This window comes from Panthera tigris, chromosome E1 (assembly GCF_018350195.1).
Source record: "Panthera tigris isolate Pti1 chromosome E1, P.tigris_Pti1_mat1.1, whole genome shotgun sequence".
NCBI lineage: Eukaryota > Metazoa > Chordata > Mammalia > Carnivora > Felidae > Panthera > Panthera tigris.
The window spans coordinates 12,301,651-12,317,937 of record NC_056673.1 but is presented as its reverse complement, the minus strand read 5'-3'; the positions used below and the strand labels follow the sequence as shown (position 1 = coordinate 12,317,937).

The 16,287-nt window shown below is 44.8% G+C and overlaps 1 protein-coding gene across 1 annotated transcript in view; it reads left to right on the top strand.

Moving 5' to 3' along the window:
* Window positions 1–2,549: 2,549 nt before the first annotated feature.
* The window catches only part of USP22 (ubiquitin specific peptidase 22), a 45,391-nt gene continuing 31,653 nt past the window's right edge, over window positions 2,550–16,287 (top strand). Inside the window, exon 1 of the mRNA XM_042966324.1 lies at window positions 2,550–2,875. Within this exon, the coding sequence (XP_042822258.1) occupies window positions 2,705–2,875 (171 nt within the window). The 5' untranslated portion in view covers window positions 2,550–2,704. The remainder of the gene's footprint in view (window positions 2,876–16,287) is intronic.

Genomic DNA, 16,287 nt, shown 5'->3' with positions numbered 1-16,287 from the left:
TGTACTCTGTTCTCCGCTTCCTCAGTCAAGAAAGAGGGGAGTCTTCTATCAGAGTTTCAGCCTCCCTGTCTGGGTTCCTCTGAGTGTAGCCTGCACTCAATGTATAAACCATACAAAACAGGTTACTTCCTTTGGGCAGGTCCCAAACCTCTCACTTTGGTTCACTCTCCAACGCTTTCAGGTGTTTGGTTTTGTATTGTCTCCAGAGATCATAGTTGCCATCCGAGGGACGGTTAGATCATCTTGGAAACATATTTCCATGGGTGTTTTACATTTCTTTAAATTTGAAAACAAAAAAACAGATACAGAAAGTAACATTTTAGACCAAGGTAGTCTCATGGGTGGTGGGCAATACTGTTGAAGGCAAATCTCTCAACATGTCATTTATTTTATTTTAGTTATTTATTTTTGAGAGAGAGAGAGAGACAGAGCATGAGTGAGGGAGGGGCAGAGAGAGGGGGAGACACAGAATCTGAAGCAGCTCCAGGCTCTGAGCTGTCAGCGCAGAGCCCCACACCAGGCTCGAAGTTACGGACCTGGACCGTGAGATCATGACCTGAGCAGAAGTCAGGCGCTTAACTGACTGAGCCACCTGGGTGCCCCCCCCCCCCCGCCCCCCGTTCTTAACATGTTGTTTATTTTTAAAAACGGCCAACTCCTATGTCTCCTTCTACACTCATGCAAGGCATACTAAACATTTCCGGATCCCCTCCACTATGACTGTCTGGGCAGGATTAGGGTGAGAGGTGTTTTGGAGTGTTTTCATACCTGGACTTTCCTTTATCTCTGCAATTTCATACTATTGTAATTGCCTGCTAATATTGCTATTTATTCCACTACATTGTGGGATTCTTCTTTTTTTTTAATGAAATATAGTTGACACACAATGTCCTACATTAGTTACAGGTAACTAATTCCACATTCCGGCATAGTAATTCCACAACTCTGTACATTATGCTATGCTCACCACAGGTAGCTACCATCGGTCACTATACAGCCCTATTACAATACCATTGACTGTATTCCCTATGCTGTACCTTTCATCCCTGTGACTTATTCCATAACTGGAAGCTGTACCTCCCAATCCCCTTCACCCCTTTTTGCCCATCCCCCCATCTCCCACTCCCCTCTGGCAAACACAAGATTGTTCTCTGTATTCACCGGACTGTTTCTGCTTTGTTCAGTCTGTTTTTTAGATTCCACATATAAGTGAAATCATACGATATTTGTCTGATTTATTTCACTTAGCATAATACTCTCGAGGTCCGTACATGTTATCGCAAATGGCAGGCTCTTAATCTTTTTTATGGCCAAGTAATACTATATTGTGTATACATACCACATCTTTATCTATTCATGTACCAATTGACACTTGGGTTGCTTCCATATCTTGTCTATTATAAACAGTGCTACAATAAGCAAAGGGGTGCAGATATCCTCGAGATAGTGTTATTTTCTTTGGGTAAATACCCAGTTGTGGATTTACCGTCTCATGTAGTATTTCCATGTTACATGTTTAGTGTTTTTAATGTTTTCCAGTGGCTTCATCAATTTACATACCAATGTGGAATTTTTTTCTTATTGAAGTGTAATTCACATAAAGTGTTCTATTAGTTTCTCAGTGCTCATCACTATAAGTGTACTCCTAATCCCCTTTATTTCACCCATGCCCACCCCCTGCCCGAGCCCCCACCCCAGCCCCCCGTCAGGCAGCCACCAGCTTGTTCTGTTTTGAAGAGTCTAGGTTTTCTTTTTTCCTTCGTTCATTTGTTTTGTTTCTTCAATTCCGCGTAAGTGAAATCGTAGCATCCATTGTGGGATTCTCAAAGTAGGATATGATCTGAATCATTTCAATGCCCGGCAACTGCCAGACAGGGTACAAAGATGGGAGAGGCCTGAGGAGTCCTAGATGAGGGACTCCAACTGCGAACAAAACTGACAGCGAACCAAGGAGTACCGCCTGGGGCGGGAAAGCCCAGGCTGGGGCTTGGCACGGAGCCGGAGGCCAGGGGAGACTGCGTGGATTTGCAAGGCCCAGCCCGTGGCTCCGCCTCTTTGCGGCAGAGCTCAGGCCGGTGCAAACCGGTTCAGTGCCCCGACGGACAGACCGCAGCACCCAAGCCTCGGCTCGCCCCCTCCTCCCTAGTTCCCCTTGGGAGACCGGGAGTGGCAAGTGGCCAGCTTGGCCAGAGGCAGCTCTGAACCAGGCGGCCTGGGCTGACAGCTAACGACAACCACCGCTGGCGCTGCGGGGAGACCTGCGAGCCGGGGTGTAGGCGGGGGGCCGGCCCCCGTCGGCTGCGTGCCCCGCCGTCCACTCTGGCGCGGACTACCCCGGAGCCTGCGGGCTCGGGAGGCGGAGGGGTGGCGGGGCGGACCCGGGAGCGGCCCGAGCCTGCGCAGTGCGGCGCCCGCGCCCGGCGGGGGATGACGTAACCTCCGCCTGCGGCCTCCGCGCCCCGCCCCGCGCCGCGCTCCGCGAACCGGGCGAGCGCTGCGCGGGCGGCGCCTGGCTGGCCACCGCCTCCCCCTTGGCGTCCGCGCAGCCGGGTCTTTGTCCGCCGGCCCCGCGGCCGCCCGCGCTTTGTTCCCGGCGCCCGTCTCCCGCCGGCCGGGGCGCGCCGCCGAGCAGCCCCCCCGCGTCGCGCTGGCGTCGTCCTCGTCCCCCTCGCCGCCCCCCGCGCGCGGCCGGGCCTTGCCCCCCATGGTCTCCCGGCCGGAGCCGGAGAGCGAGGCCATGGACGCGGAGTTGGTGGTGACGCCGCCGGGCTGTTCGCACCTGAGCAGCTTCAAGGTGGACAACTGGAAGCAGAACCTGCGGGCCATCTACCAGTGCTTCGTGTGGAGCGGCACGGCGGAGGCCCGCAAGCGCAAGGTGCGACCCCCTCTCCCCCCGGAAAACTGCGGGCTGCGCTGGGGGCCGGAGGAGACCCCTCGTGCTGCAGCGCTGCCCGGCGAGCTGGTTGTGATGGGGCTTTTGGGCCCTGTTGGGGGCGAAGAGAAGGAAGGGAGGGCTTGCTAGTTTCTTGCCGACCCCTTTGGGCGGCGTTCGCAGGCGGGGGGGGGGAGGGGTTAGGCCGCTTCTCCTTTCCAATTCCCCCCCCATCCTCCCTCCGCCCCCTCCCTCCCGCGCCCTCTTTTCCCCTCCCCCACCTTCCTCCGCCCCTCCGCTGCGCGGGTGGGGACGGAGCAGGGGCGGGGTTTGGGGCGTGTCCAGTTCCGGGGGTGGGTGAGTGCAGATCTGGGAACCGGGAGGTTTTCTCTTCCAGGGTTGCGGTGGAAGCTTGGTCCCTAGGAAGCAGGTGTCCCACGTTCCAGCGCTGGGCCTCACCCGGGAATCTTCCAGGGCGGGGGAGGGTTCGGGGTGGGGTGGGGGCAGTGAAGAAAACGTAAGACAAAGAAAACTAAAAAGGGACAAAGACTCCGGGGACTGTTGGGTGGCCTGCTGTGGGCCAGCTGCTTGCCACCATTTTGGGCTCTAGAAGGAGTGTGCATCAAAGCTTACCTGGGTCAGGGAAACGGAACCACGTGTCGGGATCGGGAGTTGTTAGGGTGAAGCTACAATTGTCTTGGTGCCTGGGCAAAACACCTCACCGGCTCCCGGGTCCGCAGGAACGACTGTAGGGAAATGGCAACGCCCCGCCTCATTTCAGATTTGGACGTGGGTGGAGGGGATGACCGTTGGGAATGGAGCAAGTCAAGCCAGTGTTCAGACCTATATCCGGGAGAGCCACTTCGTTATCAGCACGGTTGTGGTTTGGAGAACCGCTTGTAGCTACGCAGGAATGGATTTACAAGAAAAGATCGGTCTGTTGGGAAGGTGGGAGAGTGGCGTGCCTTCTCGTTAAGAGGCTTTGGTCAGAAACTGATCGCCTCCAGTGACATGTTGAAGAAATTACATTTTTAGCGTTATGTTTTTCAGATGTATGTCCTATTAGGCTTATTAATGATTTGGAAATTGGAAAATAACGGTATTCTTATCTGAATAACCTTGGTACAGCGTGACGCGATTTTGCATATTAGGAAGGTTGAGAGGTGTATTAGGTTCCACCTTGAATAGCTTTTTGGTGTGGTGGGGGGGGGGGGGAGGGGGAACTAACATCCCCTGAGATTGTAGGGAATGTTAAGCACCGGTTTTATTTCTTTTTAACAGTAACGGTGTTGGGAAGCATTACCTCTGAGAATGAACTAAAATCGGAAATGATTTCTATTAGGATCAGAGTGAGATTCTTGCTAATGGAATTATATGCTTTTAAAAAAATAGCCTGGTTGAAACCATCGGTCTTCAGGTGATTGTATTGTTACCGCCGCATATTAGTTCATTGGTTGGGGTTTATATGATCTCTGTAAGATTCTTCTCCATATTGGATTAAGTAAGGAATCCCCTGCTTTTTTCTTTTTTCTTCTCTCTCGCCCCACCCCTGTAATATTTTAACAAAAAATTTTTGTTTAACAGTCCAGTTTAACACATCATTAACTTTGTCTCATTTCCTAAAGGAAGGAATCACTGTGTGTGTGTGTGTGTGTGTGTGTGTGTGTGTGCGCGCGCGCGCGCGCGCGCACTGTGTTTTGGATTAACCTTTAATGTCAGCTGCTTAGTTTGAAAGCTGTTGAAGCACATCTTTGTTTGTTGTTCACTAGTAAGAACTCGAGCTACAGACAGGTAAGAGGTGGTGATAAATACTCTCAAACTTCAGATCTGTCAGTGTTGGCAATACTTTTTGGTAGTATACCAGCGAGGAATCTTAATGTCCTTCATCTTTTATGCTCCAGACTTGGGGGGGCGGGCGGTATTTTGTATCTTTTGGGTCCTATATAACTGCATTTCTAGCACTCTCTAGTGGCCCAGCCAAGGAAGAGTTGGTTTGACAAATCCTTTAACCCAGACCATTATTAGCAATGAACAATACACATTTGTCTGTTTGTGTGGGATTCTCAGCAGATCTGTAGGCTTAGTATATTTTTGATTTTAACAATATGAAGTTTCCTACTAAAATATTTCAATTTAAGTTATAATATTTGTAAATAAAGTGCCTTTTGAGGTTGAAGTCGCAGCTGCAGCGTAACCATAGAAACGCAGCCCTGGATGAAAAGAGAGTTAGAACTTTAAGTAGAAGCGTTAATGGTTTTTGTATCCAACTTTGATTCTTCTTTTGATAGGCACAGAGTGAGAAGAACATGATCAGATTTGATAACTTTCTATCCAATTTCGGCTTGGTTTGCAGTAAGACTTACCTACTACGGAATGTAAAAACTGTTCCCACCATTCAGGACTCAGTGCTACCACAGTGGCCTCTGCATTTCTGGCATGTGTTAAATATAGCACATGTCTTACCGTTAGGGTTTTTGTGTGTGAAAAAGAAACTGGCAATAAAAACATCAAGAATTTACAGTGCTGCTGGTTATTATGACTTAACATAGTCTACGTTTTATTTTGAATACATGGACCCTTGGGAGAACAGGTAATATTTTTTAAAGACCCCTCTCTTTTTTGAACGACTTCTGTGACTAAAATTTTCCAGCCACTTGTCCTCAAAACACAGCCATCTTTGTAGCTGTAGTAAATTCTCTTATCAAATATACTTTGCCACAAGGGAAGAAGAGTTGTCAAACGTACTGTGAGTATTTTGGATTATTATGGATTCTGGTTTAATTTGGTCAGTAATCTGGACAGGAAACTGCTTTGGAAGGCTTCCGAGGCACAAAATTTGGGGCCTAGAGCAACCAGCTCTTTGGGGTAGAAATTCTTAGGGAAATATTTTGTTTGAGAAAGAGGCTGGAGAGAAGGAAACTTACCTAGCAAATGAAAACACCTGTCATTTGCTCTGTTTCTACATTTGTGGTCTTTCACACCACCATTTAGATGTGGAATAGGTACCCTCTGGAAGAAAGTGGAATGATTCCCTAATTGTTAGACCTCTCATTTTCTCTTCAGTCCAGAGTCAACTCGGAGCCCTGGGTTTCTATCTTGAGGAATTAAAATCAGAATTGTCAAAACCCGTTAAATAGTAGGTATCACATAGTAAGATAATAAATATCTGCTTTAAATTTTTAGAGTATTTGTGGATGCCTAATGATAATTCCTACACATAGGGTAGTTAGAGCCTGAACATATATAAAAGAATGCGTAAATAATTCTAGATGCTTAATTGTTGGTAAGTTTTACTGAGGAAGGTTAAAATTCATGAATCTGTGTATTTTAAAAAAACAGAAGTGACCATGTGAACATGTTCTTAATGTGTAAAAATAAAACACCTTCCGGGCTTATTGAATATGTAAGGTGAGTCATTTCTGGCTCCAGACAGTATGTTTGATGCCTGGGTCTTTCAAATTTTTTAAAAATTATAAACACGTGTGTACATATAAAGCAAAGCTGCATGTTTTTATTTATGTAAATATACATGCTGTGTATCTTGGTTCCGTTTTTCACTTGTTACCCATAAATCTATTGAGCCATGCAGTTAATACTCCATTGAGTGGAAATAGCGTTGTGTATTTTCCCCATTTTTTCAAGCTTTCAATTTGGAGAATTTACTAAGAATTTGTAAAACTTAAACCTGGTAATCCGTTTAAAGAAGGAATAATCTTAGGCAAGACATTTTTATGTTTTTGTTTGCTGAGATACTGAAACGTGATTTGTCTACTTGACATCAAACCTGAGATGCGGGTAAAAAAGTGCATTTTGGGGCGCCTGGGTGGCTCAGGCAGATATGCCGCTGACTTAGGCTCAGGTCATGATCTCAGTGATTTGTGAGTTTGCACCCTGCGTTGCACTCTGTGCTGACAGCTTGGAGCCTGGAGCCTGCTTTGGATTCTGTGTCTCCCTCTTTCTCTGCTCCTCCCCTGCTCACGCTCTGTCTCTCAAAAATAAATAAACATTAAAATTTTTTTAAAAAATTAAAAGTGCACTTTTGTTTATGGAAAAAAATGGGGAGGGAGGTAGCTAAAAGGAAACATATAAAAACAATGTGCAGCAAAAGTTGAGGGTAGTAGTTTTTAGAGTAAAAGTGGAGTGCCCTTTCATTTTGAATCTTTACAAAGCAACAATATAGATTGTTAGCCTGTGGACACTTGCTTACAATGAGAGTAGCTCTTACAGTCAGCGTCGTAGAAGTGTGGCTCAGGAGGTAGGAAATGGTCTTACTTATCTTGAGTGGTACTTTTGCCCTGTGTTTTAGGAAAAGATGTGCTGTAGGACTCAACACTGGTCCTCTCTTCATCAGTGCTGCTTTAGTCCTGAGTTTGAGATCCGAGTGAATCTCTAGTACTTGAACTTTTTAATAGAAATCATCATTGGGGAATAACAGTTCTGCTGTTACTGGCTTAGACAGACTACATGGGGTGACAGGACACACTGGGAGGTCATAAACCGGGCGCTGGCCCCACCAGTGAAACAGATTAGTCCTCACTGACTCAGCCAGGCACTTAAACGTGATGGTGAGAAAGCCACTAAGCCCTTTGTTTTTGAACTTTTTAAGTTCAGTTCATTTGTTGGATATGTTTTTTTTTTTTAAGTAAAGTTTTTTCTTTTCAAATTTTATTGCTTGGAGGAATTCACTTTTGCTTTATTTATCGATGCCGTGGATCTTTCAAATCCTTACAACAAAACACTATACAATTCCTACGAAGCAGGGGACAAGTCCTTGCAAGTAAAAGATCCAAAGCAGAAAAAAATTTTCCTTTTGAGATGCTTGTAGATTGCCATGCCGTTGTGAAAAATAATACAGAGAGGTCCCTGTACCCTTTACCTAGTTGCCCCCAAAGGTAATATCTTGCAAACTATAATAAAATATTAACAGTCAGGATACCAACATTGATATATATCCTCTGTGATGTAATCCGCCTATTTTATTCAGGTTCCCCCCCTCCCATGTCCCTGATTGTTAACATCTTAGTTGCCATGGTACAATTTGTCACGACTAATGACCAAGCTTGATACATTGTTACTAACTAGAAATCATACTTTATTCAGATCTCATTAATTTTTCCCTGATCTCCTTTTTCTTTCTCAGAATCCCACCCAGGATCCCACAGTACATTTAGTTGTCATGTCTCCTTAGGCTCCTCTGGCTTGTGACGTCTGCTCAGACGGTCCTTGTGTTTGATGACCTTTGCAGTTTTGGGGGCATATTGCTCAGGTATCTTCTAGGATGCCCCTCGATTGGGGCTCGTCTGATGTTTTTCTCATGGTTCTTGGTTGTGGTTACAGGTTTGGGGAAGACCAGGTTCTGTCAGAGGTGATGCGGTCAACATGACTTAACACTGTTGGTGGTGAACTTGACCACAGGGCTGTCAGGCTGCTCTTCTGTGAAGTGGCTCCTTCCCTCCTTTCCCTACTGTCCTCTTTGGAACAGAGTCACTCTGCACATGTCCACTTGAGGAGTGGATGCCTCCTTGAGGCCAGAATATCTATAGAAATTCTTTGGGAGCTTTATATAGGAAATATTTGTACTTTCTCGTTCCTTTAGTCTTTATTCCACCACGTGTATCAGTATGGACTCAGGGATGTTTTATACTATGGGTTATAATCCAGTGCTCTGTTTTGTTGCTCAGGCTGTTCCAGCTTTAGCCAGTGAGAGTTCTTCCGGTTGTCTTCTGTGTCACTTTGACATACCCTCACCAATTTTTGGTCGGTTGGTGGTGGTTTTTGAGGACAACCTTTCTGGTACCGTCAGACTTTCTAGGCTTATGTTGTATATTTTGCGCCCCGGTCTTAGAATCTGCCATTTCTCCAAGGAGTCCTAGTTCCTTTTATTGGAGAATAGAATTAGAATATATGGTTTGGGCAGTGGCTGTGCTTGTTGGTACCAATGTTGTGGCTTCTCAGCCCTCGGGGGACAGAGCTAAGAAACAGCTCTGAATTGGCTGGCATACACTAATTCACGTACACACAAGTCTGTGGTTATTCACCTCCACTCCTATTAAACTATACTTGAGTTTGCAGTGATGTCTCTCAACTCTAATCCTGTACCACATGGGTCATTCTAGTCTTCTCCTCTCACTTATCTGTAACTTCTCTGTCCAACATAGGAAGTTACCAACCATCCGTGCGTGTACTTATCTGTTTAATTTCAGTGTACATGTATGGGGGCAAGGGTAGGCCACCCCCAAATGTGACACTTTGGCATATTGTTTATTTTTAATTAAAAGTTCCTTAAAAACCACCTATGCAAGAACATTCTGATCCTCCTTTGTCTCCAGAAAGCAGGAAATAAATCTTCCATGTCGAAAGGTACCCTCTTTGTACCAGGAGCTAAAGAGACATCTTTATGGTCAGAGGTGGGGAATTTAGAACCAAAAAGGCCGAACAACCTTTGTTACTTTTTACCAATTTACTACCCCAGCCCAGATCCTGTGTGGAATTCCTTCTTAATTGAAGTTCCTGAACATAAGTTTTTGTCCTGTCAATTCCTCTCAGATTTATTGTTTCTTTGTCTAAAAAGTATAAAAACTACCAGTCTTTTTTCATTTCTTTGGGTCTTAATTTCAGTATTGGGTCTCCGTGTGCACATAAGTGAATTTTTTTTTCTTCTGTTAATATGTCTCGTGTCGATTTAAATCTTAGACCAGCTGGAAGAATCTTAAACGGTAGAGGGAAATTTTCCCCCTTTAATAGTGGTTTCAGAATTGTTAATCTGCCCCCCCCCCCCCACCTTTGAGAAGCATCGTTAGGGTTAGGTATGGCTCCTTTGGGCTATAGTTTCACACTCTCCACTCATTTCCGAGTTATTTAGGCAACTTGCCCCACACCAGTTACATTGGAGTTACAGCATACATTTATTTGTAATATAATCAGATTCTTTTGTCATAACCACACTCCATCCTGACACCTTCTGACTGCCTAATTGTGCCTTAAAAGTTCACTGATTTCTCATTATGATGATAGTACTTTATATTTACATAGTATTTTATATTTTGTAAAGCATTTTTCGTATATAAATTCATTTTGGTTTTGTTACTCGTGATACACTTTTTTTTTTTTTTTTTTTTTTTACTCATGATACATTTTTTTTAGGTAGGCTTGGCAGGTAAGTCTCCTAATCTATCCAAGGGCACTGAGAGTGAACATCAAGTCTGAACCTTCAAATTAGATTAGTTTGAGTGTGGAGTTCATATTCCCCCTTAATTTGTTCTGGAATGTTTTCCAGTGTTCCCAAGTATACTCTAATCTCAGCAAAACACAGACCTGATATCCAGCCCACGTTGTCACCTGTTTGCAACTGATTAGGACCCCCTTCTTCGAGTTCAGTAATTTGTTAAAATGGTTCACAAAACTCAGGGAAACATTTACTCATGTTTACTAGATTATTTTAAAAGATACTCCAAAGGGTGCAGATGAAGAGGTGCTTAGGATGGGGTCCGGGAGGGTCCTGGGCACATGAGGGTCCTGGATCCCGGGAGGGTCTCAGGGGAGGGTGCTTCACCCTCCCAGGGCGTGGGTGCATCAATCAACACACAATGCCCTCTGAACCCTTTCTGTTAGCATTTTTATGAAGGCTTCATTCATAACGATCAGTTAAGGTATGATCGATCAAGCAGGCGTTGATCAAATCATTACACAGACATGATTGATCAAATCATTGGCCCGTTGGTGGAGGTTGGGATAGGACTGAAAGTTCCAGCCCTCTGATCACACTGTTGGTTCCCTAACATCCAGACCCCACCCTGAGGCTCTCCCTGAGCTTTATCCCCTCATTAAGATCACTTACTGGTTGAAAGGGACTTGTTTCAATAACAAAAGACACCCTTTTCAATCTCATCACTTAAACATTCCAAGGGGTTTAGGAGCTCTGTGCTTGGAACTTTGAAGGAAGACCAGAATACAGTATGTATTTTCTTATATCACAGTGATGTCGCTGCCACATTTGTACCTTGAAGGAGTTGGACTAAATCTATTTTAGTTGAGATTCAAAGGCCCAAGTCTTGCTTTCTGAGACTGGGAAATTTGAGGAGATTGTTTAATTTCAGTTACGTCTTTGCCTTTTAGTGCCTCAGTTCATGTAGAAAATGTTGCATCTTCCTGTCCCTTTGCTTAGATCAGAGTCTATGATGGTAAAACAGTATATTGAGCCCTTGAAAAAGTCATTGAAGAGAATGCGTAACAATTAAACATACCTTCTTTACAATTGTCAGATTTTAATAGACCAGTAGTAGTTCCGGTCACGGGTAATATTTGAAGTGTGCATTAGTTCTTAAGGTGCTGTCTCCTGTTTGTAGTTTTCTTTAAGTTGGACTCAAAATTCACTGCACACCTGAGTCATCCTATGGGTGAGTCCACCTGTATTTGACTTAAAGGGCCATCCATGCGCCTTCTGCCCCCTCCGGTCCTTCTTGGGGTAGTGAGGAGGGTGTGAGAAAGGAGATAATAGAGATTAAGGTATCCAAAGAAATGCTGTTAATATTGGGGCCAAATGAATGGACTTTCAGTGCATTTCTTGTACTGTGTAAACTCAGAACTGTTTTTTTTTTTAAGTTTTTATTTTTTTTTAATGTTTATTTTTGAGTGAGAGTGAGAGACAGAGAGTGAGCGGGGGAGGGTCAGAGAGAGAGGGAGACTCAGAATCTGAAGCAGGCTCCAGGCTCTGAGCTGTCAGCATGAATGGTGAGGTCAGACCTGAGCTGAAGTTTGATGCTCAACCGACCGAGCCATCCAGGCGCCAGTTTGAGTTTTTATTTAAATTCCAGTTAATTAACATACACTGTAATACTCGTTTCAGGTGTAAAATACAGTGATTCAACACCTGTACATCGCCCGGTGCTCATCCTAAGTGCCCTCCTTAACCCCTGGCACCTATTTTTTTAATTAAAAATTTTTAATGTTTGTTTTTGAGACAGGGAGAGGCAAAGTGTGAGCAGGGAAGGGGCAGAGAAAGAGGGAGACATAGAAACCGAAGCAGGCTCCAGGCTCCCAGCTGTCAGCACAGAGCCTGACTTGGGCCCAACTCATGAACAGTGAGATCATGACCTGAGCCAGAAATCGGATGCTTAACCTACTGAGCCACCTTGCCCCACCCCACCCCCAGCACCCATTTAACACACCCCCAGCCACCTTCCCTCTGGGGACCATTAGTTATCTATAGTTTGGAGTCTTTCTTGGTTTGTTTTCTCTTTTTTTTTTTCCTTTGTTCGTTTGTTTTGTTCCTTAAATTCCACACTTGAGTGAAATCCTATGTTATTTTGCCTAGCACAGTCCTCTCTAGCCCCATCCCTATAGCTGCAAACAAAACTGTTAAATCATTGATCCTATCTGCTTCTCCTATCGATAAAAATCCCCGTTGCATTTCAGGATTACTTGTGGGCTCCTGAATCTACTTGAAGTAACTCCTAGGAGAAAGGGATTTCATACAAAAATCTTTTCGAGGACTCCACGAGCAGTAGATTCCAGGTTGAGTTTCCTGGATCCCCCACCAGCCTCCGGAATCCCTCTGGCTCTGCAGATCCAGGACTGTGTGCAGTGCCTCCCTGGCAGGAAGCTGTAAGATCAGCTGATCGAGGAAACCTGCCGTCTGCGGCAGCCAACTGTTCCAGAAAGCAGATGTCCCTGTGCCTCTCCCTGGCCCACTCAGATGGCCGGTGTGTGGTGCAGGGGTGTCTAGCCTTTGCGGGAGTTAGAATAATAATAGCTAATGTCAACCCTGTATTATTTCCTGCAGCTGCTTTAGCAAGTGACCACAAACTGGTTTAGAACAAGTTCTGGAGGCCAGGATCCCAGAATCTGGTGTTGGCAGGACCACGCCCCTCCAGGGGGCTCTGGGGACAGGGGAACCACTCCTGGCCTGTGGTCGACCCGGCCCCATCCCCTCCAGTTTCTGACCTCCTCTTTCAACTTGCCTTCTTTCCTGTGTATGGGGTCTTTCTGCGTCTCCTTCACGGACACTCAGGATGGCAGTTAGGGCCATCCCAGATCATCAGGTATCCTCTCATCTCAAGACCCTTAATTACATATGCAAAATACTTTTTTGAACTAAGGTAACATTCACAGGTTCTGGAGATTAAGACAGGGACACACCTTTTAGGGAGCCACTGTCAGCCTTACAAACCCTATGGGCAGTGTTCTCCGTCCATGAAAAGCATCGAATCTTTTAACCCTCGTAATAGCTGTATGAGGTGGATACGTGTCCACATTTTTACTTTATTTATTTTGATAGAGAAAGAGAGCATCCCAGCCAGGCTCTGCACTGCCAGAGCAGAGCCAGATGTGGGGCTTGAACTCATAAACTGTGAGATCATGACCTGAGCCAAAGTTGGATGCTCAACTGACTGAGCCACCCAGGTGCCCTGAGAACTGGTCTCTTAATTGTTGAATCCATCAACTCAGTAAAAGGCCTTCACTGGTAGGTGCCCTGCAGTTGAGTGTCCTGGGTTTTACACACATGAACAATGGTCACCCAGAGGAAGCGATTAGGTCCATGTGGAAACGCTTTTCCTTGTTCTTAGTGATGGCAGGGCTTCCCATTTTGAGTTAATTCTCTTGACTCCATATGAACTGAGTTCACACCCCTTGTAAGAAACACTTGTTCTATAGAATTCCATGGAATTGAGCTTTCTGCTCTTGTATACAGACCTTTCTGACTTCCCCAGTGTTCACTCACCTGATGTGGTTCTCCTTGTAGATTTCATAGTATCTGGTTTGTGTTTCTCAGCTTAACCATATATATTATCTCTCTGTTTATTATTTTGTATTATGGGTTTTTATTCCTGTTAATTTTAATTTTTTTATTATATTAATGTTTTTTATTTATTCTTGAGAGAGAGACACACACACAGAATCCGAAGCAGGCTCCGGGCTCTGAAACATCAGCACAGAGCCCGGTGCGGGGCTCGAACTCATAAGCCATAAGATCATGACCTGAGCCGAAGTTGGACGCTCAACCGACTAAGCCACCCGGGGCCCCTTTTTATTTCTCCTCTTGAAGAAGCATACTCCTTGGTGAATTTCTGTGAAGTGAACATGTTCGTGTCCTGGCCGCACAGAGGAGAGTTGACACCCAACGCTCCAGGTGTCCCCTTTGATCCCCTTCCTGGTCCCAACCCTCCTCCCTCAGGAGAATCTACTATCCACCCATGCGTGACCACGAAATCACCTCTGCTGGCGTTAGGACTTTGTTTGACGGTAGCAGGCAGTATGTAATTTTCTGTGGCCAGCCGCCTCCGTGCTCTGTTGTGAGGATGTACCATGAATGTACCATGTGAGGATGTACCATGTGGTGAGGATGTACCCTTGCTGGATGTACCATGAATTCCTTTTCGTTGCTCTGGTACCCACTCATGGCTCTACCACGGCTTATTCTTCTTGCTACAGATGAATATTTTATTATTTCCACATTTGGGGTATTACCATTACGATATTCTTTTATGTGTCTTTTCGTGTCCTTGATACATGTATTTCTGTCATGTGTAAGTTCCCATTTCTCTTATACCTAAACTTAGGAATGGAGTTAATTGAGTCTTAAGGTATGTATTAATAGTTGTTTTCCCTTGATTTATTTTAAAAAATATGAAACCTACAGAAATAGCAAGAATACTAAAATGAGTATCATACACATCTGTCTAGATTCAGCAGTTGTTTGTTTTGGGGAACGTTAGGGTTTGAATGAGGTGGTGTTTGTTGGCCAGAGTTCTCTTTTGCCTTTTCAATTAACAGAAGTGATCTCTGGGGTGATACTTTGAAATTAAATATCTAGTGCCCCAGTACACTTATATACAGACATATGTTCACACATCCACATGTGTACTCGGGCATGCACACACGGATATGTAAGTCATTTAGTGTATTTTTTAAAACATAATTTGTCAGGGCGCCTGGGTGGCTCAGTCGGTTGAGCGTCCAACTTCGGCTCAGGTCATGATCTCACAGTTGACGAGTTCGAGCCCGGCATCGGGCTCTGTGCTGACAGCTCAGAGCCTGGAGCCTGCTTCTGATTCAGTGTCTCCCTCTCTCTCTGCCTCTCCCCTGCTCATGCTCTGTGTCTCTCTGTCTCAAAAATAAAGATAAACATTAAAAAATATTTTTTTAATAAAAAAATAAAATATATAATTTGTCAAGTTGGCTAACATACAGTGTATACGGTGTATCTTTTTAAAATTGAGTTGAAATTCACATAACTTAAAAAATAACCACTTTAGAATGAAGTATTCATGGGGCACCTGGGTGACTCATTCAGTTGAGTGTCTGATTCCTGATTTCAGCTCAGGTCACGGGATTGAGCCCTGCATTGGGCTCCACACTGAGCATGGTGCCTGCTTGGGATCCTCTCTCCCCTGCTTGTGCGCACGCGTGCGCTCTCTCTCTCTCTTTAAAATAAAAAATAAGTGGGGCGCCTGGGTGGCGCAGTCGGTTAAGCGTCCGACTTCAGCCAGGTCACGATCTCGCGGTCCGTGAGTTCGAGCCCCGCGTCAGGCTCTGGGCTGATGGCTCGGAGCCTGGAGCCTGTTTCCGATTCTGTGTCTCCCTCTCTCTCTGCCCCTCCCCCCTTCATGCTCTGTCTCTCTCTGTCCCAAAACTAAAATAAAAAACGTTGAAAAAAAAAATTTAAAATAAAAAATAAGTAAGTAAAATAAAATTGAAAATTTGAAAATAAAAAATAAAATGAACAATTCAATGTATTCATAATGTTGTACAGTCACCATCCTATCTCTACCAACTTTCAAATCACTTTCATCTGCTCCCCAATCTCTCTCTCTCCCCAGCCCCTGGCCGCCTCTAATGTCTGTTCTGTCTTTTTGGATTTACCTCTTTTGAGCATTCTATATTAATGGAATCACACAATATGTGACCTTTTGTGTCTGGCTTCTCTCAACTTCGCATTATGTTTTCAAGGTTCATCCATGTTGTAGCAGGTATCAGAACCTCATTCTTTTTTATGGCCAAATAATACTCCGTTGTATATATGTAATATTTTGTGTATGCATTCATCCTTTAATGGACATTGGGATCTTTCTTCTTCTTTCTAACTATTGTGAGTGACCCAGTATTTTTAGCATCCATGGCTGATTCTTGCCTGAACCCATTATTACCGTGATGATTATAAAGTGAAGATTCTGCATTTGTATTTTTGTCCTTCCTACTATGTTGATTAGTTGGGAGTTCTCCTGTGAACAAGTCTGTTAAGACTGTGTTTGTGTGTGTGTGTGTGTATGTAGTAATATCAGAATGGACTTGGGGATTCTTTCTTATTCAGTGTATAATCCATTTTTTTTTCTTCAAGTATTTATTTTGAGAGAGAGGGAGGGAGAGAATCTCAAGCAGGCTCCACCCTGTTCACACAGACCCCTGTGTAGGGCTCG